Source organism: Macrotis lagotis, chromosome 1 (genome assembly GCF_037893015.1).
Source record: "Macrotis lagotis isolate mMagLag1 chromosome 1, bilby.v1.9.chrom.fasta, whole genome shotgun sequence".
NCBI lineage: Eukaryota > Metazoa > Chordata > Mammalia > Peramelemorphia > Peramelidae > Macrotis > Macrotis lagotis.
Genome location: NC_133658.1, coordinates 545,396,578 through 545,421,890, shown reverse-complemented (window position 1 = coordinate 545,421,890; position 25,313 = coordinate 545,396,578). Strand labels below are relative to the sequence as shown.

Here is a 25,313-nt window from a genome sequence, read left to right as displayed (position 1 = left end):
TAAAATACACTTTAGTCATAAGATTTGTTCATATGTTAGTCATTTTTGTTCTTGTTTATTCATATTTTTTCAATGAAATTTTGGTGGATGTTATTTAAAATTAATCTGTATTCCTGAATTAAAAAGTATAAAGATAATTATTATTTGTTTATATGGTTCTATTTCTAGTAAATACCCTATATATGGGATAAGACTTGGTCACTAAATCCAGTTCACTCTGGTTAGAAAAACTTAAGCCACTGCTATCCTTTTCAGGGGTTTTGATCCAGGTGTTGGAAGGTCTGAATATATGCTCACACTTGTTCCCTTTCACCTTTGCTTTGATTTTGGCCAATTTTAAAGATGGGAGGATCCATTCTTTTTTTTCATTTTTAAGTGGACTGCTGTCATGGAAAAGGCAGCAAGCCATGTCATTGCTCCTGTGGCCGTATAGGCAATACCCAGAAAGAAGCTCTTTCCTCCACTCCAGGTCACTGTAGAAAGGACAACTCCCTTTTCTCCTTTGACTACAGTAACAGGGAAGTCTGGGAAGATTTGTTAAGGCTACATTTCAGTACTTCACCCATGCCATACTATACTTATTAGTCTATGCTATACTATACAACACAATATAGGATGATGTGATATAATCCAATGTAATAGAAAACAATGAAACATGTTATGATGTGATATAATGCAATTCTATACCACATAATATAAATAGCTAAGACTAGTCCTTTAGTATTTACAAACTATTCTACCTGTGTAATTTCACTTGATAATCACAGTGAGGTAGGTGGTATCATCATTCTCATTTTATCAATGAGGAAACTGTAACAGGGAGAGGATAGACTCCTAACTCCAGACCATTTAGGAAGACCTGAGTTCAAACTGGCCTCATACACTTACTGGTCGTATGACCCTGGGTGAGTCACTTAACCTATTTATCTCAATTTCCTCATCTGTAAAAAGAGCGAGAGAAGGAAATGGCAACCCCCCCCCTCCAATATCTTTGCCAAGAAAACCCCAATGGGGTCATGAAGAGATGAATATGACCGAACAGTCATAGAGAGTAGAGATTAGAGAACTGGAACTGCAATTTCATTGGTTACAGGGAACTTTTCTATCTCTATGTCAGTGTGGGCCATCACCTTTTCTTTACTTTATAATTTTAGAGTTGTTGTTGAGGCATTTTGACCCTTCGTGACCTCATCTAGAATTTTCTAGGCCAAGGTATTAGAGGGGTGTGTCATTTTTTCCTCCAACTCATTTTACAGATGAGGAAACTGAGGCAGAGTTAAGTGACTTACCTAGGGTCATACAGTTAGTGTCTGAGGCCAGATTTTTGAGCTTGGGGTCCAAGGCTTTACCTACTGCACCATCTGGCTGCCCATAATCTTAGAGAGGTAAATGATTTGCTTGGGGTAATTCAGCCAGTGGTCTTAGAGGGAAGGGCTTCTCTCAATTCACTATATCTAGCAGGTTCTCTTTCTCATCTAAATAAACCATTATAATTATTCATGTGAGAAGAGACTGTCTCTGTCTCTGTCACTAGACAGACAGATTCCTGGGCCTGGAATCCGGAGGACTCGAGTTCAAATCTCTCTCTCTCTCTCTCTCTCTCTCTCTCTCTCTCAAAGTCTAAGGAAAACCAAACGAAAGAAAGGACAGCCATAGCCCTCAGGCTGGCTTCACCCTTTGTTTTAATTGGGAGCTGATGATTGGTGTCCCGTTAGACTAACATGAACCCTCTGGTTCATGGTGATGAGCAAATTAAAAAGGACTGAATGACAAAACATTTTTGGTGGGAACATGGGAACTTGGGCTCTTGGACTTCAGGTTTTTAAAAGTCCAGAATTCCCCAGAGGAGAAAGTGTTTGAAGCCCTGTCTGCTATCATTAGAATTTAATGACATCATTGTGATTATACATGTGGCCTGAGGTTTTTATACAGCTGGTGTCTTTTGTAAACCAAAATAATAAACAAACAATGGCATCTCTTAGCAACGAACAGAAAAGAGGCATTTCCCAGCAAGGCCTCAAATCCCCTGGCAGCTGGTATTTCAGGCACTAGGAAGATGGATGGGAAACGAGTCTCATTTTCCTTTTAGATCAGCAGTCCTCTGATGCCTCCAGCCCTTGGGCCTCACCTCTACCCATCAACATCTTTTTCTCTGCCCTTCTTGGAAGTTACCCAACTACATCTTGCAAATTTTTGTGGGGCAATGGGAGAGTCTTCTCATAGGTTCCTTGAGTATTAATAGGGCATTTCTTAGCTTCCAACTTCCCCAGAGAGATGGGAAAAACAGAAGAAAAAAGCAACCTACAATCTTAAGCAAAGCTGAAAAGTGGGGGATAGTGCCACCATTTTTTTAACCATCCATCCCCAATGTGATTGCATTGTATGGAAAGCTAGAACTCTCTGGAGTGGTGAAAACTTGAACTTAGACCTTTCCTTCCCCAAGGCCAGCTCTTTATCTAATTAAGTCACTCTGCCTCTGATGTCTACATTCTAGAAGGAAAGACAGGAGGTCCAACTTATACAGTGATGGAGAGGGGAATCAGACTATCTTCAGATTGTTTAGGCCTTGAGGGATCTTTCTGCTTTCTGCCCAGGCTCTGTTATTATTTGGGTCTGGAGTCAGGAAGATTTGAGTTCAAATTCTGCTTCAAAAAAAAAAATCTCTATCTGCCTCAGTTTCCTCAACTGTTATAATGAGGATAATAATAGCACCTACTTTCCAGGGTTGTTGTGAGAAGCAAATGAGATAATATTTAAAAAGTGCTCAACACAGCATCTGGTATTATAAAAATGTTTATTCCTTTCCTTTTTCCCTTTCTCTGAGAAGATAAGATTATCCTCAAAGTTGTGATGCTGGGAATGTTGTAGGGGAATCCTATTCTAATATAGGCTGTACTATATTGAAAGTCATTCTGACTCAGTGATCCATTGCTTTCAATCCTGTTTATCCATAAGTGTTTTTTGTCAATAAGCAAAGAAGGCCACCCTTGCTAATCTTCTACCTGTGGTTTGTACCCTTACCTGATAAACTTCACAAATAGGCAATTGAGGAGGAACTGAGATGCAATGCCTGAACTGCCTTTATCTCCTCATGAACAACATCAGTAAAATCTGGTTCCATCTTCAATCTTTTGCTGATCTCTGCCTTGATGTTCTTTTAATAAATTATTTTTAATTTTCTTTATCCTGCCTGTTAATTAGGTTGCGAGCCCAAACAAATATGTTTTTCTCTAAACAGTTTGATGCATTCTGAGATCCTTTTTTAATATGAATTGTGACCTGTATCTCTGGAGGAAGTATTCTCATCAAGGAGATCATGCATTCCAGGAAAGGCAGTGGTGGTGCAGTGGAGGGAGCACTGAACATGGAGGGTCAAATTTGGAGCGACTGGACATGAGTTCCAGTCTTAGCTTTGATACTTATCTGTGTTATTTGTATGAGCTAACATCTCCATCATTTCTTCATCTGTAAAATTAGAGGGTAGGATAAGACTAGATGACCTCTAAGATTTCTTTCATTTCTAAAACTATGATCCCATGAAGTATTGAAACTTTCCCCTGGAGACAGAACTTACCGCATATTCTACTAGATGAATGAGGTAGAGGGAATTAGAAGGGAGGAATAATTCACCATCATTTCCAAACAACTATATAGTGGGAGTAAGAACTGGGAGATGAGTTACAGGTGTCTCTTTTTTCTTTTCCCTATTTCTAGGAGGCCAAAGCATTAAACAGTATCTAAGCCACTGACTTAATTTGTAGAAATTAAATTCCATAAAATTTTTTTCACAACCACCATACTGTATAGTCCATTGTACTAGGAATTCAAGGAGAGAATGATTAGATTTGCTGTTCAGTCATTTTCAGTCATGCTGGACTCTTCATGGTCTCCACCTCATTTTACAGATAAGGAAACTGAGTCAAATAAGGTTAAGTGACTTGCCCAGGGTCACACTGCTAGTGAGGCTGGACTTGAACACAAGAGAAAAGTTTTTTTGTCTCCAAGCCTAGTGTCCTATGGTCCCACCTAGCTGCCCCTAAAAATTAGATAGCATACCTTTAAAACACTTTCCCCTCATTCTCTGAAGGGAGCAATTGGAGAAAGGATACTGTAGGATATGTCAAAGCTGTAATTCCCAGCAGGAAGGCCATCAGCAAACTGCTGGACTCTATGGATGCGCCTGTATAGCTTTTTGAAAGTGGGAAAAGCTGCTACCCGCATCCAGACGATGAAATCATTGTTGAGGAAGCCATTGTTTTCTGGATTGTCTTGGTCCAACTCATAGATTGGCTTCCTCCAGTAAGGAGGCTTGGCAGTTCCTGTGGAAAGAAGCCAGTACTCAGGGATAAAAGTATTGATTTGAATGCCTGCATAAAAAAGAAAGCTAAATGAAAAACTAATGAAGTTAGTCTGTATTCTGAAAATGTAGAAAAGGAGGAAAAGTAATAAATCAACAGAAAAATATAGAGGTAGACAAGAGTTCTGATTAATATAAAGGAAAAAAGAAAACAACTGAAAGGATCAATGAAACTAAAAGATGATCTTTTGAGAATAGCGATAATGGGGTGGCTAGGTGGTGTACCAGTGCTGGAGTCAGGAGGACCTGAGTTCAAATCTAGCCTCAGACACTTAATCATTACCTAGCTGTGTGGCCTTGGTCATTTAACCCTATTGCCTTGCCAAAAAAAAAAAAAAAGAGAGAAAATACCAATAATACTGATGGTTAATTAGCAACTCTAAATAGAAAAGAATTTATGTTTCTAAGATTCAAAATGAGAAAATCATTTTTATAATCACCATTAAAAATCAAGAGAAACATAAAGGAATGTTATTGACAATATCAACAAAAATACATAAAAATTTAGGGTATTAGTCTATTTAGATATACAAGATATACACATATAAATATAATCATAAAATTATTTTGACAGAAATCCAGAACTGAACAAATAGAGGGATATTCTTTTGTATGTGGTTAGGTAAAGTCAATATAATGAAAATTTGTTGTTATGTGCAATTCTGGACCATAGCATCTGGATCAATACTGTCCATGGATTTTCTTGGCAAAGATACTAGAGTAGTTCAACATTTCCTTTTTCCAGTAGATTAAGGTAAACAGAGATTAAGTGACTTCCCTGGGGTCTGAGGTCACATTTGAACTCAGATCTTGACTCCAGGCCCAGGACTTTTATCAAGAGTGACCCAGCTGCTTCATAATGAAAACAAGATTCTCCAAATTAATTTATATATTTAGTGCAATTCCAATAAAAATATCAAAGGCTACTCAATAGAATTAAATCCTAACAAAATTCATATGAAAAAGCACTCAGGCAAAAATATCCAGAATAGCTATGAAAAGAACAGCTGAAGGGGAGTTAGGTCCAATATATTTTAAATGTATTGTAAGGTATTAATTATAAAAGTTTTAGGGGGGGAAAATAGAACAGAAATAGAACCTTAAAACATATGAGATTCTTGTTTGATTAAAAGGCACACTAAAACATTAAAAAAATTTTTTTTTAGGTTTTTGGGGTTTTTTGCAAGGCAAATGGGGTTAAGTGGCTTGCCCAAGGCCACACAGCTAGGTAATTATTAAGTGTCTGAGACCGGATTTGAACCCAGATACTCCTGACTCCAGGGCTGGTGCCTTATCCACTGTGCCACCTAGCCTCCCCTAACATTAAGAAATTTAATCATTATTCAATAAAAAATTGATGGGAATATTGATTGGATCTCAATCTGTTTTTTGGTCATTCCGCTATCTATCCAGTTTTCTCAATTAAGTAGCAATAACTTAACAGACTTTCCACTACTGTAAAGCCTGCTCTCTGTCATTCAGGATATATAAGCACTAATACATTGAAGAGAGAAGTTTTCAGTTACATGGTTTACAGATAAGACCATCTCCTCCAGAGAAATTCAGTCTTCCTTTCTATGTATGGGACACTTGATGCTAACAAAAAAAATGTGCAGTCTAGTAGGATTAACCTTCCCTGTATTTCTGTATATTTATATCTGTGCTTCAAAAACTCTACTTCTTAATTAGAGAGATTTCCTTTGTGGAAGGAAACAAGGATGTTCCTCCACCTTGAGTTGGTTGATAAAGCATCCCCCTGTTCCACAGTGGTTTGATTTGGGAATACTAATTACTGTAGGTGAAAGATTAGACTTTTTGTTGTCAACATTTCAACATCCTTCCCTTGCTCCATGGTCTGCCCAGAGTACCCCAGAGCCTCCTATCCTAGGACAGGAGGAATTGATCTGTATTATATTTCATCTATGTTGTATTTCAAAGATGATAAGCAGTCATATTATGTACTGGTTTTCTCTGCTGGGCATCACTGCTTATACAGGAATACTACAGAGGCCAATTAGAGAGCACATAGCAAGCCATCTTTGCTTTATGTCTCAACAGGAAGGATTCTAATATGAAAAAAAGAGCTTATATTTTAATTTATTTTTAAATTTATTTATTTATTTGTTTTTAATTTTATAATCTTTCCCCCAATCTCACTTCCTCCCCCCCCCACACACACACAGAAGGCAGTCTTGTTAGTCTTTATATTGTTTCCATGGTATACATTGATCTAAGTTGGATGTGATGAGAGAGAAATCATATCCTTAAGGAAGAAAAATAAAGTATAAGAGATAGCCAAATTACATTATAAGATAACTTTTTTTTAAATTAAATATAATAGTCTTTGGTCTTTGTTCAAACTCCACAATTCTTTCTCTGGATACAAATGATATATATACTCCATCACAGATACCCCCAAATTATCCCTGATTGTTGCACTAATGGAATGAGTGAGTCCATCAAAGTTGATCATCACCTCCATATTGCTGTTAGGATGTACAATGTTCTTTTGGTTCTGCTCATCTCAAAGAATTTATATTTTATACTAAGGGTTTGGGGAGTCAATAAGCAGGGGAGTGATGTGGTCAAAACTACATTTTAGGGCTTTTAATTGAATTTAATTGAATTAGGAATTTTAATTGAAGATGGAATAAGTATGGAAGAGATTTATGAAGGAAGACCCCTGAGGAAGCTATATTAGAATTCAGGCTAGGGGTGATGGAGACCTGGACTATGGTGGCCAAAAGGTTAGAATGAAATTGGGAAAAGGTCATGATCATAAAGAGTGAATCAGAGAGAGAGAGAGAGAGAGAGAGAGAGAGAGAGAGAGAGAGAGAGAGAGAGGCCATGCCAAGTCAAGTCAGAGTTCATCAGAATAACAAATCCAAAGAGCAGGGCTGGTTGGAAGGAAAGAATGAAGGTCTCCAGTCATTTCCAAGCTGGGGAATCAGTGCTGAATTTATGAAGAAATATCCTATTAAAGGGAGTAGTCGGCATCTGAAAGATGGTGGGTTTTCCCACTTACTTTCCTACCTAAAATATTACTTTATGGTAGCAGACTGCTGGTCATAATCCTACTATACAGCATTGCCAAACATGGTGGGACTGAAAGTCTTCCCCTAACTCACTTTATAGGTGAGATAAAATGGCAATGCCAATAGTATTGGACCTTACCTGCAAATGCACTGGAAAGGTTACTGGATTTGGGATTTTGAAACTTCACATGTTTATCTGTCCACCATGTAATTTCACTGCTGAGCAGTGGGACGTTGATTCTTGTAGATGAGTTAGGATAATATGAAAGAAGAATAGTGTCTGTAGGGAAATCCAAAGAAACTTTATCATGTGCTTTGGTCCTTCTGAAGCACTCACCCCTTACCCACACACATTGATGCTTTTGGCAGCAAAGGTGCACTTGGAGATGACCAACCAATAGATAAAAGTCCATTCTCTAGCCCTTCTACCAATTATCCTTTTTTTTGTTTGTTTGTTTGCTTTTGTGTATGTCCTATGTCTATTCTGGGTAGTTGGCCATTGGTTCAAAATTCCTATTATCTTCTAAAACTGGAAAGACCCAAGAACAACAAACTAGCTCCTAATTATAATTCTGTGTACCAGGCTCACAAAACTTCTGTCTTTCCCTTATTTTTGTTATTCCCTCCCCAATCTCCTTAATTCTTCACATTGTCACTCGGACCTGTTTTCTCCTTTTCTTCCATTCCTCTTTCCCAACCCCAATTAAACAATCTATTTAAATAGACATATTAAACTCTTTTAATGTTCAGGTCATTAAAATTTCTTCTCTGTTGAAGTACCTTCCTTCTTTCAAGGCCTAACTCACATTCTGTCTCTTTCATGAATCTTTCCTTAGCCCTATGAGCTCCTTAAAATAAGAGATTTTTCCCTGCTCAAATTTCTTTGTTTTTTTTGTTTTGTTTTGGGTTTTTTTAGGTTTTTGCAAGGCAGATGGGGTAAAGTGGCTTGCCCAAGGCCACACAGCTAGGTAATTATTAAGTGTCTGAGACCAGATTTGAACCCAGGTACTCCTGACTCCAGGGCCGGTACTTTATCCACTGCGCCACCTAGCTGCCCCCCGTTCAAATTTCTCACAGTATTTTACTTAAATCTTATAGCACATATATTATTTTTCCTTGTATCATAGTCTCTCCAGTCCAATTACTCCTTGGTCTTTGTCCTGTCTCTCTTTATATACATAGCACCTTTTACATAACTGGTTCTTAATCATTTTTTGACTGAATTGGGAAATTAGTAAAGTTTAGTAGGATATTACATCACACATGCCTATCAAAAGCAATCAAGATTGATTGTTCTTCCAGTGAATACTCCAGTTATATTTGGTTCAAATTTATTGTCTCTTCTTTAATCAGTCTTTGGAAGCAGGGTGGTATTGTGAAAGAATTTCCAAATCTTTTTCAGCTTCAGTTTACTCATTTGTCAAATGAAGTGGTTAAGTTAGATGATCTATAAGGCCTCTTCTAGTTTTTGTTTTATATCTTTATCTACCCATTTGTAAACTGAATACTATAATTCAGTGTGGGAGTTCAAATAAAGTCAATTCAATAACTATTAAGTACTTATGTACAAAATATCATTTAAGTGATGGAGAATACATTCTGAAAAATGTAGATTTTAAAAAGCACAATTTTGCTGCAGAAGTGGGGATCTGGACATTTTTAATAAATTGTATTCATTGAAGTGGGTAAACTCAAAGGATGACAGAAGATACCTACCATTGAACATACTGTTGGCGATGGCACCACAAGGAGCAATAGGTATACCTTTGGAAGTCCTCTGGAATGGAGCACAGTTCTCAACATTCTGAATTCAAGATGACATAAAAATGAAGAATGTCTTTTGATTACTTGGGTTGTTGAAAGAGAGAAAATTAACAGCAACAGAGACCAAGGAATGTTATTTTTTCTAAAGTTTCTTATTCAGTGTTTATAAGAAATGCTCTACTATTTGTATTTTATAATAAGGAAGTATGTTTGCAGAAATGGAAGGGCAGAAGGACAACTAATGCAAAATGTACTAAAAATTGCTGCAAAATGGAGGTCGTTTTCATATGACTAAATAGAAAAATGTTTAAAAATGTTTTCCTTAAGTTTTCCTTGCTAGCAATTCACGTTTCCAGACAAAATTGCTTAGGACTTAGTAAGTTTTCTACTCCAGGTCTGAAAAGGCTTCCTTCTTAACAAAATGTATTTTCCCAGAGCAGTGAAGTGGAGATCAGTTTCTTCATGTAACTCAGGATATTCTACAGTGTCATTGAGGGGTCCAGTTATATGAGAAGTCAATCTGATGGGCAGGAATGAGACCTACCACTCTTTTCATTCACTAAGCCCATTGATGGTGAATGAAAGTATAAGCATTCATACCTAAAGGGCAAGGTTAGGTTCATACCTCTGTTTTAAAGAAAGAAAACTTCTGTATTGTCTATATCCATAGTTCATTCAGCCTGAAACCCCATATTCTCCAAAATTTTCTTTAGGAAAATCTTAGCCAAGTGTATAGATTACTGGCTTTAGTTTCTATATTTTTCCTTGCCAAGCCCACACTGGGGCTAGGATCTGCTATGTTCTAGAACAGAGAGAATTCCAGTCCTCAGATTTAGAATTGGAAGGGATCTCAGAGGTTTTCTCATCTTACCCCTACCTCAGTAGGAATTCCTGATTAATGCTCATCCAACTTCTGAATGAAGACTTCCCTGAACAGGAAACCCAATAAACTCTGAGTTGGAAAACTCATTGTTATCAAGTTTGTCAGATCAAGTCAAGTCAACAATCATTGTGTCTACTATGTTCCAGGGTCTGTCTAAACTCTGGGGATACAAAGGAGGGGAAAAACATGATTGCTCAAATAAAATATATAAAGGAAATTATCTCAGAGGGAAGCTTTAAGGAAGATCTTATATGAAATAGAAATCTATCTTTGCAATTTCTATCCATTGCTCCTGCTCACCTGGAACCAAGTAGAGTACACCTAATCTTCTCCAGGACAATCCTTCAAATACCTGCAGATTGTTAGACTCATAAAATTTCATTTTTCTGAACAGTCCCACTTCCTTCAACCAATGTTCAGTGGTGTTGTTTGGTGTCTCCTCATCATCCTGGTCATGCTCCCAGGCCTTTGGTCATTGTTATTTTTCTGGACCTGTGATTCCACTGGAGTCAGGAGCTCTCAATGGGAAAAATTCTCTTTGCAAATCCCCATTAGCAATTTTTCTACAAGTTATAGTCTTAGACCATTACCTAAGATCACAAAGTGATTGTGTGACAGTGGCAGGACTTGAATGATTTCAGCTCTTCTTCACTCCTCTTTATCTAATACATTACAGGAGTTTTCAATAGCTTCCCTAAAGGGTAGGTAGGTGATTTAAGGACTAGAGTACTGGGTCTGGAATCAGGAAGATTAATCTTTCTGAGATCAAATCTGACCTCAGACATTTATTAGCTATGTGACCTTGGGCAAGTCACTTTACCCTATTTGCTCAGTTTCCTCTTCCATAAAATGAGATGGAGAAGGAATGGCAAACCAATCCACTATCCAGCCAAGAAAATTCCACATGAGATCACAGAGAATCACACATGACTGAACAACATCAAATTCTTCCTAAAATGCATTTTCTACACCTAAGCATGGGAGAATAAATGTGGTCTGAGAAAAGATGAATATTTCCCTTATCCATTCATCTCACTGACCCAACCCTAGTGGGATATCTGTCTTTTTATTTGATGATTTTAAATCAAAACCTCATTTTAAATCAAGCACCTTAGTACTGAGAATTCACAAGATGAGTATCTATCCAATAGAGTATTGGAGAAGGAAAATAGTGATGAATGGAACCTGATTTGATTACAGTCTCTCTGGGAAATCATTACCAACAAATCACTTTCTATCAGTATTATGCTCACAGCAAATCAATATGGCTAGCCCCTCTATTAGGCAGAGAGTGCTATCCAATTGGAAATTCAAGGATATTTCAAGCATAGGTTCTGAAACCCTGGAGATTAATGATCACTAAATAGGTCCTCTGATTCTCACAACCAACCAATATGATTAGTTCTTTTTAAAATTTTTTTTTATTTATTTGAGGCAATGGGATTAAGTGACTTGCCCAAGGTCACACAGCTAGGCAATTATTTGTGTCTGAGGTCAGATTTGAACTCAGGTCCTTCTGACTCCAGGGCTGGTGCTCTATCCACTGTGTCACCCAGCTGCCCTTGATTAGTTCTTCTACTAAGACTTCAGAGAGAGCTGGGAGCTCAGAGATATTTCAAGTCTAGATTTGGAGACGCCAGAGATTAATGATGCTGAGGTTACCAGATAGATTCTCTAGGTAAGTCCTAGTCCTCTCCACTATCTTTTAAAAAAATTTTAGATTGTGTCTTTTGTTTCTTAAATAACATTTACATAGTTATTTCCCAATGTACCATGTCCGTTGGGCAAAGAAAGAAAAACCACAATCAGACAAAATTGGCAAAGGATCCTACATTAGACAGCATATACAAAAATCTACTTCCTTTGCCTACCGTCTCTCTACTAGGAGGAAAAAAAATCTCCCCAATATCTTGTCTACAGATACAAGATTGACAATTGTATTTTATATGAGTTTGGCTGACTTTTAATATTGTCTCCAACATCTTCTAAGATTCATAGGTTCTCATCCAAAATTGAAGCCTCTATAGGTGGGCTGCAAGGAGTAGTTGAAGTCAGGAATTTCCCTTTTGTGTGGGAAGGATGGCGCTAAAAATAACATGTGATAAACCAAAAATAGTAATGCAGGATAAAGGATGATTTTATGAGAGAGAGGTGGAAAGTTCTGCTTATATGGGAAGCACAGACAGTAGACTAGGGGTATGGAAATAAGAAAGAATGAACATATCATCCAGGGTGAGCCACAGAATATATACTAAAATTACAACAGGTGCCTGAACTCTATAAATATTGCCTTAATTTGCTTCACTCAATTTAGTTTTTTTCCTTCCTTCCTTCCTTCCTTCCTTCCTTCCTTCCTTCCTTCCTTCCTTCCTTCCTTCCTTCCTTCCTTCCTTCCTTCCTTCTTTCCTTCTTGAAGCATTAGGGTTAAGTGACTTTCTCAGGGTCACACATTCAGTAGGTGTCTGAGGCTAGATTTGAACTCAGGTCCTCCTGACTCCAGGACCAGTGCTCTAGCCACTACACCTGCTAGATGCTTCATGCTCTCAACTTCAGATGTGGCTACATCTTTACATCTTAGGTGTTATATCATAATTGTATTATAGTCTGACCTATTAGCTCTTGGACTCAAGAGTCAGGAAAATCTAGGTTCAAATCTGATTTGAGTGACCCAAGGCAAGTCACTTAAACCAAATTTCAGTTTCTTCATCTATAAAAGGAGGAGGAGTGTCAATAACCTCCGCATCTATGGTCCTATTATGATTTTCTGTTCTCCATGGAAACAGCCATCTCTAAATAATCACACAAATTCCTTCTACTTCTTCAGATTTAAAGACCCGCAGTATAAAATCACCCGAGAGTAAGTCAATGATTTAAATGAAGTTTTACCGTAATATCTTCTCCCAAAAGCTGGCGATTATTTCTGGAAATAAGATATAGATGATAGTTCTGATAGAAGCTGTGCAGTTTATAGTACATGTAAACATTGCCCTTGAAAGAGAAAAAGAAATGAATAATGAAAGATTAAGAAAAGGCAAATGGAATATTAGTGAGCATGAATAAGAACTTTAAACAGTGCTAGGCAGGAACCAGTTCATAATGACTCAGAACTATTATCAAATTTTCAGAGTGAGTATTTACACCTTGAAAATCAGCAAACTATAAATCTGGGCTGGATTAATTGTTTTGTTGATTGTTTAGACATAGGAAAGTGGTGAAAAAGATGGATGCTTTTTTTGTTTGTATATACATATCTATAAATATATACACTTACATGTATGTATATATCCCCCCCCAGTCAATTGTTAAACATTTAACAGCAAACCCTTGACTGCTCTTTACTAAAAAAAAAAAAAAAAAAGTATCAACAAAGCATTCTAGGTTGGTTTGTTTGGGGTTTTTTTTGCAAGGCAAATGGGGTTAAGTGGCTTGCCCAAGGCCACACAGCTAGGTAATTATTAAGTGTCTGAGGCCAGATTTGAACTCAGGTACTCCTGACTCCAGGGCTGGTGCTCTATCCACTGCACCACCTAGCTGCCCCTCAACAGAGCATTCTTAGGGAGCTGAAAGTTCTTTCCTATTTTGTGGGTTTCCCAGAAAGTCTACCATATGGACCAGTGGAATAGACTAGGTGCAATAGCAGGAAATGATTGTAGTAATCTGCTGTTTGATAAACCCAAAGAGTCCAGCTATTGGGATAAAAACTCTCTCTTTGATAAAAACTGCTGGGAAATTTGGAAGTTAGCATGGAAGAAACTTAGATTAGAACAACACCTCACACCCATTACCAAGATAAGATCCAAATGGTTACAGGATTTAGATATTAAAAAAACAACACTATAAGCAAATTAGAAGATTAAGGGACTAGTTTACCTGTCAGATCTATGGAAAGGGAAACAGTTTATGACTAAGGAAGAGTTGGAGAACATCACCAAAAACAAACTAGGTGATTTTGATTACATTAAATTAAAAAGCTTTTGCACAGATAAAACCACTGTAACCAAGATCAAAAGAAATGTAGTAAACCGGGAAACAATTTTTACAACTAATGATTCTGACAAAGGACTCATTTCTAAAATATACAGAGAACTGTGTCATATTTTTTAAAAAAAAGCCATTCCCCAACTGACAAATGGTCAAAGGATATGCAAAAGCAATTTACAGATGAGGAGATCAAAGCAATCCATAGTCATATGAAAAATTGTTCTAAATCATTAATTATTAGAGAATTGCAAATTAAAGCTTCTCTGAGTTACCACCACACACCTCTCAGACTGGCCAATATGACCAGAAAGGATAATGATCATTGTTGGAAGGGTTGTGGGAAATCTGGGACACTATTACACTGTTGGTGGAGCTATGAACTCATCCAACCTTTCTGGAGAGAAATTTGGAACTATGCCCAAAGGGCAACAAAAATGCACATACCCTTTGATCCTGCAATACTACTACTGGGTCTGTACCCTGAAGAGATGATGAAAAAGGGTAAAAACATCACTTGTACAAAAATATTCATAGCAGTCCTGTTTGTGGTGGCAAAGAATTAGAAATCAAGTCCTTGGGGAATGGCTTAACACACTGTGGTATATGTATGTCATGGAACACTATTGTTCTATTAGAAACCAGGAGGGATGGGAATTCAGGGAAGCCTGGAGAGATTTGTATGAACTGATGCTGAGTGAGATGAGCAGAACCAGAAAAACACTGTACACTCCAACAGCAACATGGGGGTGATGTTCAACCTTGAAGGACTTGCTCATTCCATCAGTGCAACAATCAGGGACAATTTGGGGCTGTCTGCAATGGAGAATACCATCTGTATCCAGATAAAGAGCCATGGAGTTTGAACAAAGTTCAAGGACTATTCCCTTTAATTTAGGGAAAAATCCCAGATATCTTATTATCTGATCTTGTTATCTCTTAGACGTTTTGTCTCTTCCTTACAGATATGATTTCTCTCTCATCACACTCAATTTGGATCAATGTACAACATGGAAGCAAAGTAAAGCTGGACAGATTGCTTTCCATGGGGATGTGTGTGTGTGGGGGGGGAGTAAGATTGGGGAAAAATTGTAAAACTCAAATAAAATCTTTAATAAAAAAGTCTACCATAATCACTCAGTATTGGCAAATTCTAGCCAAGAAAAAGGTCTTAATGGTAACTAAACCTTTTCTTTTGTGTGTTATGCAATGAAGGAGGTAGCTGTTTTGGTAGAGTAAATTCCTTGAAATAAGGAAGACCTGGGTTCAAGTCCTATCTCTGACAATACTAACTGCCCAAGTATATAATAAAGTCACTTCATGCCCTCATACAACTCTCTAAAACTTTAAGTTACAGATGAGTTAGCAAGTTGCATCAATGGAGGGGCTCTGTCATTCTCTCAACCCCACCCCCCACACACCAGCAGGTAGGGCCTCAAAGGGTTCCTGCTTCTTCCGTCAGATTCAAGGAGAAACCCTAGGAGGGGTTGGAAGACTTTTCTAGAAGCCTAATTAACAAGCCCCTAAGACTGTAATTCTGTTAGTGAGAATCAATTGATTTCCCATTAGCCAGCCCCACTTAATTAACTCATAGAAACCAATATTTACTAATGGGAATTGTGAGGATAGATTGTATAAAACTTCTTCTAAAAGTCTGAGATATACTCCCCTAATAAGTACATACAGAAGTCAGGGAAAAGGGGTTTCCATGCTTAGAGCACATGTGGCAAAAGAATCAGAAGTCCTTTTTCTCTCTTCATGGGGTTTCACAGGTCCTCACTTCTGGGAACTGTGAATTATCTACTTGTGAAGTTCTCTAGGGGTTAGTCTTCTTGTTCAGTTATGTATGATTGTTTGTAAACCTGTTTAGGATTTTCTTAGCAAAGATACTGGAGTGGTTTTTCATTTCCTCTTCTATCTCATTTTACAAATAAGGAAACGGAGGCAAATAGGATTAGGTGACTCGTCCAGGATCACACAAGTGTCTGAGATTGGATTTGAACTCAGGTCTCCTGGACTCCAGGTCTGATACTTTATCCACTGCACCACTCAGCTCCCTCTAGGTCTGAGGTGGTCTTCTACTAGACTTGTAGATTCTGAAAACTGCCTTTCCTCAGTGTGTCTAATCTGTCCTTGCCTCCTGGTGCAGACATACTGTCAGTCACCTCAGTTCTGGGGTACAACTAGGATGCCAATAAGAAGTCCAAATCAGGGGCAGCTAGGTGGCACAGTGGATAGAGCACCGGCCCTGGAGTCAGGAGGACCTGAATTCAAATCCAGTCTCAGACACTTAATAATTACCTAACTGTGGTTTTGGGCAAGCCACTTAACCCCATTACCTTGCAAAAAACTAAAAAAAAAAAAAAAAAAAAAAGTCCAAATCTTCCAACAGTTGGAAGCACATGGGTCAACCAAGAGGGAATAAATAGCTCCATTGCCTAGCAATCATCAATACCCCCAGCTCTACCTGGGCTTTATACATTACCTGATATAAGATTATAAATTTCTTGAGGGAAGAGATTATTTCACCCATTGCCATTTGTTTCTTTTATTCTGAACCTCTACCTGAAAGCAGCATTATAGGAAAGATTTCTGCATGGTCGACTTAAGATCTAGGAAGAGACAAACATATAAAATGGGAGCTGGGGCCTGGGTATGCCGGGCAAAGAGGTAAAGTCAGAGGTAAGAGTGAAAGTAAGACAGGTTCGGGAGTATAATCCTGGGAAAAGTAACATCAGCAGCATATGGGAAAAAGGAACAGTTTGTTATATGGGCATTGGTAAAATCCCAGATCTTAGCTAAAATAAGTAGGAAACATCATGAGTGAAGGGCAACGAGTCAAACGTAAGAGAATCATCTTCTCTCTTGGCCACCCAACCTGCTAATTATATTTACTAACTCACTTGAAAAACCAAATTCATGAACTTGTGTCTATGTATGTGCACTCACATACACACTTGCACACAATGAATCTTTATTGTTGGCTCCTGATTTTAGGGAAAAAAACGCACATGCACATTAAATCCAGATAATGGAATTGACTGTACGTTTTCTTGGAAGCTGAAATGGGAATTCTCCTTAAGCTAAATTATAGACTCATATAAATGGCAAAATAAACAGGCAGAGCACATACCACACTGGGACTGTTGTATTTTAATCAACTATTTCCAATGGTTCTCTTCCCAAAGACTGAGTTCAATGAGGGCCTTCATGACCATGGCCTCTCCAATGATTTCTGGTGGCAGGTCGGGCTTTGTGGAGCTTCCTTTCTTTATATACAGTGGGGCTTTCAGACAGTTTCCCTTTGTTGAAGAACAGAGGGGCTCACATGGATTTGCCCTCCTAGTTTTCAGCAATATGTAATATGCAGTGATTCGATAACTGAATGCTCTGTGATTCCCCTAAGTAGTTTGGTTAAGTTTTACAAGAAAGTCTGCCTGGAAGAAATGGTTAACAGCTGCTAACACTTCATTTGACTTAGGAAGCTAAAAAAAAGAACTTACAGATGGGATTGTGGCCCTCTGGGTTTTACCTTAAACTTTTAGAATTTAGTGGCACTAGCTGACTTTTGTGGAGAAGGAGGTAGGGATGGAGATAGGAAGAAAGGGAACTTCCATTTGGAATTGTAGATTTCTTGTATCACAGGAATGCTTAGCATACATAGAAAATATAAAAGACAATATCAAGCAAGGGGTACAGTTTCTTTATTTGGTTATGTGATCCATATTCCATTTTCTTCTCCAAATGCAAATTATTACCCCATTGAGTCATTTGTTTCCCTTATTCTGAACCTCTTCCTGAAAGTAGCATTCTAGAGAAGATTTCTGCATAGTTAACTAAGGACATAGATAGGAAGAGAAGGGCATATAAATTGGGGTATAGGGTAAGGGGTAGGATGGACAAAGAGGCTATAGAACAATGAACCATAAATGATTCATTCTATCAAGAATCCTTTCCAATGAAGGCATTCTCAGAAAGGTCTGCCATTATGCTTCCATCTGGTATTAACATCCTTCATAGAAAGAAACTGGAGAAGGAGATATTAGACCCCAATTTACCCATGATATGAAGTGTCTGTTTAGCACTCCATAGCTTAGCACTTCATTTCTTCTTTCCTTCTTTTGGGCTAGTTGCAGGATGACAGCTCATCAGTCAAAGAGTTTCCAGTTTGGTAGGAACTGCCAGACCTTCTCCTTTGCTGATCTGGGTCATGATGAGGCATCATTCACCCAATCCATCTGCTACACGTTTTCATTTTTATTGTGCCCTACCTGGAATAGAGCCTTCTGAGCTCATATTGGTCTGATCAACCACAGTAGGTCACATTGACCCCAACATAGTGATGTCACTTTGGTCCTCTTGCAAAACAAAGGGCTGCCACCAGAACCATTATGTGTCAGGTACTGGGTTAAATCATTAGTAGGATGCAAAGAAAGACAAAATAATGGTCCTGCTAATCAAGGAGATCACAGTCTAATGATGTAAACAACAATGTCTATACTGGATATGTAAAAGCTAAATGGGGAATTATCTCTGAAGGACAGCAAGGAGGAGAGGACACAGCTAATCAATCACTATCTGAGGGAAGAGTCAAAATCAGGTCCTCCTGCCTCCAAGTCCAGTCCTCCATTCACTGTGCCACATAGCTACTGATCAAATGCCATAATAAATGAAAGTGCTTTGCAAACCTTCAGCCTTTTCAAATAAACATGATAGAGGAAAATCAATTAGATAACTATTATATTAGGAGAAAATGGCAAAGCACTTCAGTATCTTTGCCAAGAAAACACCAAATGGGGTCACAAAGAGTTGGACAGAACTAAAAAATGATTCAACTACAACAAAAAATTTCTATCAACAGAAATGGAGATTTATCACCTGGAAAAGCTTAAGTGGGAGACAAGGGTAGAAATTACAGAGATATTTTATAAGGGTACACTCTGTATAGGGGAGGCCTTAGAGGACCTTCTAGGACTTAATCATTAGTATTATTTGTAGGGGAGAAAGATACCAAAAAAGGATGGAGAGAGGATTCTGCTTTAAACAGGAGACTTGTGATTCAGTCCTGACTCTTCCACTTGTTTGTTAACGCTATGACTTTGGGCAAGTCCATTGACATCTGTAAACTGGGCATTATAATTTTTCTACTCTCTAACTCACAAAATCAAATGAAGTATGTGAAAGTGCTTTTGTACCCTAAGAGAACCATGGAAGTAAAAATTACTACTGCTATTACATTAATAAAACTGTCTCTTGAATAACATCCAAGTTTTAAGTTTGGCATTCAAGGTCCTTTTCAATTTGGCTCCAGTCAATGTACCAATTCCTTTTATACCATCCATGGATTTTGAGTGGGGAAAGACATTAGATATTACTGAATCTAACTCTCTCATTTTAAAAGCAAGAAAACCTAAGGTAAAGTGACTTGTTGAGAGTCACACAGGGGGGTAAACAAGAGTCAGAATTTGAACCCAGGTCCTCTGGCCTCCAATCCAGTATTGTTGCTACTTTTCCCCTCTGTATTACAGGGTCTCTCTTCTTAATTTCAGTCAATTGAACTCCAACCTCATCTTGTTTTCTCCCACATCCTAGTCTCATTCTTGGAATTTACTCCTGTCTTCTATTTTCCATTTGAAGTTTGTCTTTTCCTTTAAGGTTCAATTCAAGAGCCACCTCTTCCCCAAAGCCTTTCCTGATTTCCCCCCAGGAGACTAGACCTGGTAGTCAACTCAATTCAGTAATACACGTTAGTCACTTAGTATCTGACCAGCACCAGTGGAGACAATGATGAAAAGTGATGCATTCTGACTCTTAAGGATGTCAAACTTGGGGGCAGGGCAAGCAGAGTGCTAAGTAAACAGGAAGAATGAGGCATACAGTGTGATAAGTTCAAGGGAGAGGTACTGAATAGTGTTTTAAGAAAATATGGGCACCCCACTTTCAGCTGGCGTGAAGGTGAGAGAAAGAAGGGATAAAGGAGAAATAGGGAGAGTGATAGACATAGACAGACATAGAAAGACACACAATGACAGAGACAGAGGGACAGAGATACAGAGGAACGCAGAAAGAGACACAAGATAGAGACAGAAAAACACAGAGATAAAGAGATAGATAGGTAGGTAGATAGATAGATGATAGAGACATGAGATAGAAAAACAGAGGGGGGATAAAGACACAGAAAGAGGCTGAGATAGAGACAGAAAAACAGAGAGAGAGAGAGGAATAGAGATAAAGAGTCACACACACACACACACACACACACACACACACACACACACACACACAGGGAGAATGAGGGAATGCTTTATGGATAGATTACACTGGATTGGAGTTGGGCTTTGAAGAAAAGAAAAATGTCAACAGGTGAGGAGGGGTAGATTCCAAGGCTGGAGTCTGACTTGTATCAGTTAGCTCAGTGAAGTGGGAGAGGATCACTCCTTTAGAGCTTTGTCTAGGATCCACCCTGGTGCCAGACATGCCGCTCAATAAACACTCATCAACTTGACTTGAAAACTATAGAATTCTAAGCCCCAGATAAGGAGGGCCATGCATAGCAGCCAAGCTGATGAAATGGCCAAGCTAAAACTCATGACCTGGCAACAGACAATGTGAGGTCAAAATAAGTGGATGAGACTTGAGGACAACATAATGCAAGGCCTTAAACTCCACTCTGATGTGTATGGAAGGGATAGTCATCATCAGCTTAGTGATCTAGACACGGCAGAGTCATGCATGGATTGGCATTCCTTCTGCCTCATGCCACTGACTAGGTCTGAGCATCTCATTCCTCCTTAGCTGTAAAAAGGGGGGGGGCAAAGAATAATAGATCCCAGGGATATCTTTAGAGTCAGGGTGATTTTAGAATAGCAGAGGGTAGAAGACATGGAAAGGAAGACTATAATGTGTGAGCTTGATAGAGGAAACAATAAATTATTGAATTATTTCTTCTAGTCTTTGAATTTACAGTTTATCTACCTTGATTCACTTGCAGAAGATTTTTTAAGAAATATAAACAATACCTCCAAAGAAACACCCACTGTGCTTCCTCAATACATATTATCAGACTTTTTTTTCCTAAAAGGAGTAACATAGCACATATTAATTGCTTAATGAAAGGTTACAGTTTTGGTTTCAGAGGGGCAATTAGTGATGATAATAATAATAATAATATTTCTGTAATGCTTTAATTTTTTTTTGCAAGGCAATGGGATTAAATGCCTTGCCTAAGGTCACACAGCTAGGTAAGTATTATGTTTCTGAGGTCACATTTGAACTCAGGTCCTCCTGGCTCCAGAGTCAGTGCAATCTATCTTTCTATCTTTTTATCTAGCTGCCTCCAATGCTTTAATATTTTTAAAGTGCTTTTACATAAATTATCTCACTGGTCATAACAACCCTGTGAGGAAAGGACCTTAGGTATCATCATTGTCCTGATTGAGCAGATGAGAAAACTAAGGTTTTGAAAAGTTAGCTTGACATTATCCTACTTGCAGTTCCTCAGGTCATCCTTTGATCTGTCCTCCCTCAGTCCCTCCCTCCCCCCGCCACTCCCAAATATCTGAATGTCAATCTCAGTCTCTTAACCTCTTTTGAATCCCCACTTTTCTGCTCATTTTACATCCACCTTAGGACAGACTCTCATCATCTCTCATGTAAACTACTAAGACAGGTTCCTAATTAGTTTCATTACTTCCCTTGTCTTTCACTTCTCTAATTCACCTTCTATGTAGTGATCAAATTTATATTCCTAAACATAGATCTGACCACATCACTCTTCTGGTCAAGAAGTTTACTTGGTTTCTCATTACCTTTAGTATATACTACAAATTACATGTTCATATTTTGAAACTCTTTACATTTTAACTTAAGCCTATTTTTCTAGGCTAATTATACTTCCCCTTACTCCCTTCCTCTTGCCACCCCCATAGGAATTGACCTACCTACTGTTCTTCATACCTAATATTCATCTTTCTAGACTTTCTAATTTCCAAAGACTGTCTCCCTTGACTGAAATATGGGCTACAAGTAACAAATCATCTGTGGGATGCTCTTCTTCATTTCTATGACCAGGAATGAGCAAAGATTATGGTGCACTGGAGTCAGGAAAACTCATCTTCCTGAGTTCAAATCTGGCCTCAGATACTTCTTAGCTGTGTGACCCTGGACAAGTCACTTAACTCTGTAAACCTCAGTTTCCTCATCTGTAAAATGAGCTGGAGAAGGAAAAGGCAAACTATTCCTGTATCTATGCCAAGAAAACCCCAAGTCAAGTCACAAGTTGTTGGACCCAACTGAAATTACTGAACAACAATAAAACTAGGTGTTAAAGTCAAGAACAGGCATCCTGGGTGTGGATGGCAGATGACCTGGGTTTCCACTCCACCTCTGCTGTTTCTCTATGGGACCTTGGTAAGCTCACCAATTTATTCTTTGGGATTTACTTCAACTGTAAAACGAGCAGGTTGGATTGACCTCAAAGGTCTTTCCAGCTCTAAAGTTATAATCTAGTATGTAGTATCTGCAGAGTCAAGTAGTTTGGGAGAGTGTAGAGGTTCTAGGAGACTTGTCCTAATAGAGAGATCAGACCTTTAAAGTCCTTTAATTGATTGGCCATTAGGAAACAGGGCTAGGAATTTGAACCTGACTGCCAAAGATGAAGATGGCATCTTAGTAGGTTTGCAATGGAGGGAAAGGGAAGGTATCCAGAAAAATTCCTTAATGTTCTGAAGAACCTTAGGACAGGGACATAAGGTGATTTCAGGCATGTTTAGGTAAGAATGTCTCTATCTGAATAACTCTAATCCCCCAAGATTATGACTCAAAGTGATAGGATTCAGCAACAGTTGAACTGGTTTTAAGCAGGCAGTGAGACAGTCAGACAACTTTTAAGAGTTGGTTCTATGACAATCTCACTGGAGTCTGATCCATGAGAAATGATAGATAATAAAAGACTGCTAAGCTTGTGTTAGGAAAACTTTGGGTTTGACTCCCTTTGATACTTCTAGTTTTATAATGAGGGGGTCAGGCACTTCTTAAAACCCAAGTTTCCAAAGTTCTAGAGAGAGGATGATGATAATTGTAGTACTAACCTCCTCAGGATTGTAAGTTTCAAATGAGATCTCTAATCCTTATAAGTGAATGAAAGGAAATAAGCATTTATAAAGGACCTAGTATTTGCCAGGTATTATAAGAAGTGCTTTAGAAATCTTATCTCATTTGATCCTTACAAAATTCCTGTGAGATAGATGCTGTTATTCTTCCCCATTTTATAATTGAGGAAACTGAGGCATGCAGAAGTTAACTGCCCAGGGTCGCATTGCTAGTAAATATCTGAAGTCAAATTTGAACTCTGGTCTTCCTGATTTTAGGTTCAGGGTTCTATTTACTGTGGCACCTAGCTTCCTAGGTGGCAGTCTCTTAAATCTCTCTGAAATAGGAATTATGCACAAAAGATAAAGTAATTTCATCTGACTCCATGGTCTAAGACACCAAGAACTCTCATGAGATAATAATCTAATGAAATAACAGCAAAGAAGTTTAATCCCTAATGTTGAATGTACTCACTCAAAACCTGCTTCAACACTAGCTGCCATATTCTGACAGAGCTACCCAAGTCAACCCAGGGACTTGCAGCAGAATTTGTCTTCTGCCTATGTCCCAGAAAAAAATAGAAGGTTGCAGTATGTTAGAATTTTGTGTTTCAACAAAGATCAGCTAGAGAACTAAAGAACAAATGGAACTGGGACAGAATGTCAGTTTTGTGTACAGTCTTCCACTAAGCTTGAGGGAAAGAGCCCAGCAACCAGCTTAGGGCAGAAGTCATTTGAGATACAGACTGATTCCCTAGTTAGGAGAAGGTTGAGATAGTTTTGAGATCCTCCTCTAATATGACTGCCATTAAAAGGGAAGGAGTCAGAAAGTGAGCAATAGAAGAATGTAAGGGGGGAACCTAAAAATATTACCAAAGATCTCAGAAGAAATAAATTCAGAATAAAGCATACAAAAGACTTTGCACATGTAAACCAACAAGAAAGACAGTAACAAATGAAGGGAATAAGACCTCCAGATCATATACATAAGTATATATATATATATATATATATATATATATATATATATATATACACACACACACACACAAATCAACATTGTAAGGCAAAAGAAAATGAATCAACACCTGAGGATGAAGACTCTGTGAATTCCCATGAGATCATGGAATTTTAGCAGAATATTCCCAAAGAGAAAACTCAAATGTGAAACCAGAATTTATGATCTGCACAGTAGAAATAATCAACAGAATAAAACACTTGCATCAATGGTTGCAAACTTCACCAGAGAAACAAGAAAACAATTGATTTGCAATGAAAATACAATAGATGAAAACAATCTAGAGGAAAAAAGCAAAGGACAATAATTTAGACAAGAGAACAATCTCTATATAAGCAAAACATTGTCTCAAAGATAGGACATGTAGAGACAACCTAAGGATTATAGCTAGTAGTATACTCAAACTGGCTAATACAGTCCCTAAGGAGCTAATTGTTAAATTTTCAATTTAAATTGTGAAAGTACTATGAATTAGGGCTTGATTTAGTCTTAAAAAAATGATGGAGAAAATGATAATAATGCAACTTAAACTTAAAAGTGTAAGATGTGAATTTTTTCCCCCTTAGAGGGTACTAACCCTCTATATTAACCAACTATGTTAAACATTTACCAGTACCCTCCTTCCCTTGCTAAAGCTAAACTGCCCTGGTTTTCTTTCTGTAATAACAACTGGGATCAGAAATATGTAGTTCAGAATCTGGGTGGAGAAAGCAGAAACAACAAATAAGTTCTGTGGATCTCTGGGAGGGCAAGGGATGATACTTTTGAATTTGTCTGCCATATACAGGGCCTAGGAGCAGTGTGGTAGAGAGGATTAAGCTCATTTTGGATTAATTCAAGTCCAACCACTCACATATTCTAGCTTTTTGACTCTAGACAAGTCACTTAACTTTGAAGGGCTCTTTATTCAGTTGTATATGACTCTTTGTGACCTCATTTGGGGTCTCCTTAGTAAAGAAATTGGATTGGTTTGTCATTTCCTTCTCCTGCTCATTTTATAGATGAAGAAACTGAGGCAAACAGGGTTAAGTGACTTGGCCAAGGTCACACAACTAGTTCAGCTAGTTAGTCTGAAACCAGATTTGAACTCAGGAAGAATGTTTCTGGTTGCAAGTGCAGTGCTCTATGTACTATGATGCCACTTGGCTGTCCTCTAATCAGCTATATATGTATTATAAACCCCAGAGAT

General features: G+C 38.1%; 1 protein-coding gene across 1 annotated transcript in view; it reads right to left on the bottom strand.

Annotated features, from left to right (window-relative positions):
• Window positions 1-230: 230 nt before the first annotated feature.
• The window catches only part of LOC141521192 (cell cycle control protein 50C-like), a 37,387-nt gene continuing 12,304 nt past the window's right edge, over window positions 231-25,313 (bottom strand). The window contains exons 3-7 of the mRNA XM_074233475.1: window positions 12,926-13,027; window positions 9,109-9,196; window positions 7,532-7,672; window positions 4,110-4,319; window positions 231-524 (exon numbers count right to left, since the gene is read on the bottom strand). Coding sequence (XP_074089576.1) covers window positions 337-524; window positions 4,110-4,319; window positions 7,532-7,672; window positions 9,109-9,196; window positions 12,926-13,027 — 729 coding nt within the window. The 3' untranslated portion in view covers window positions 231-336. The remainder of the gene's footprint in view (window positions 525-4,109; window positions 4,320-7,531; window positions 7,673-9,108; window positions 9,197-12,925; window positions 13,028-25,313) is intronic.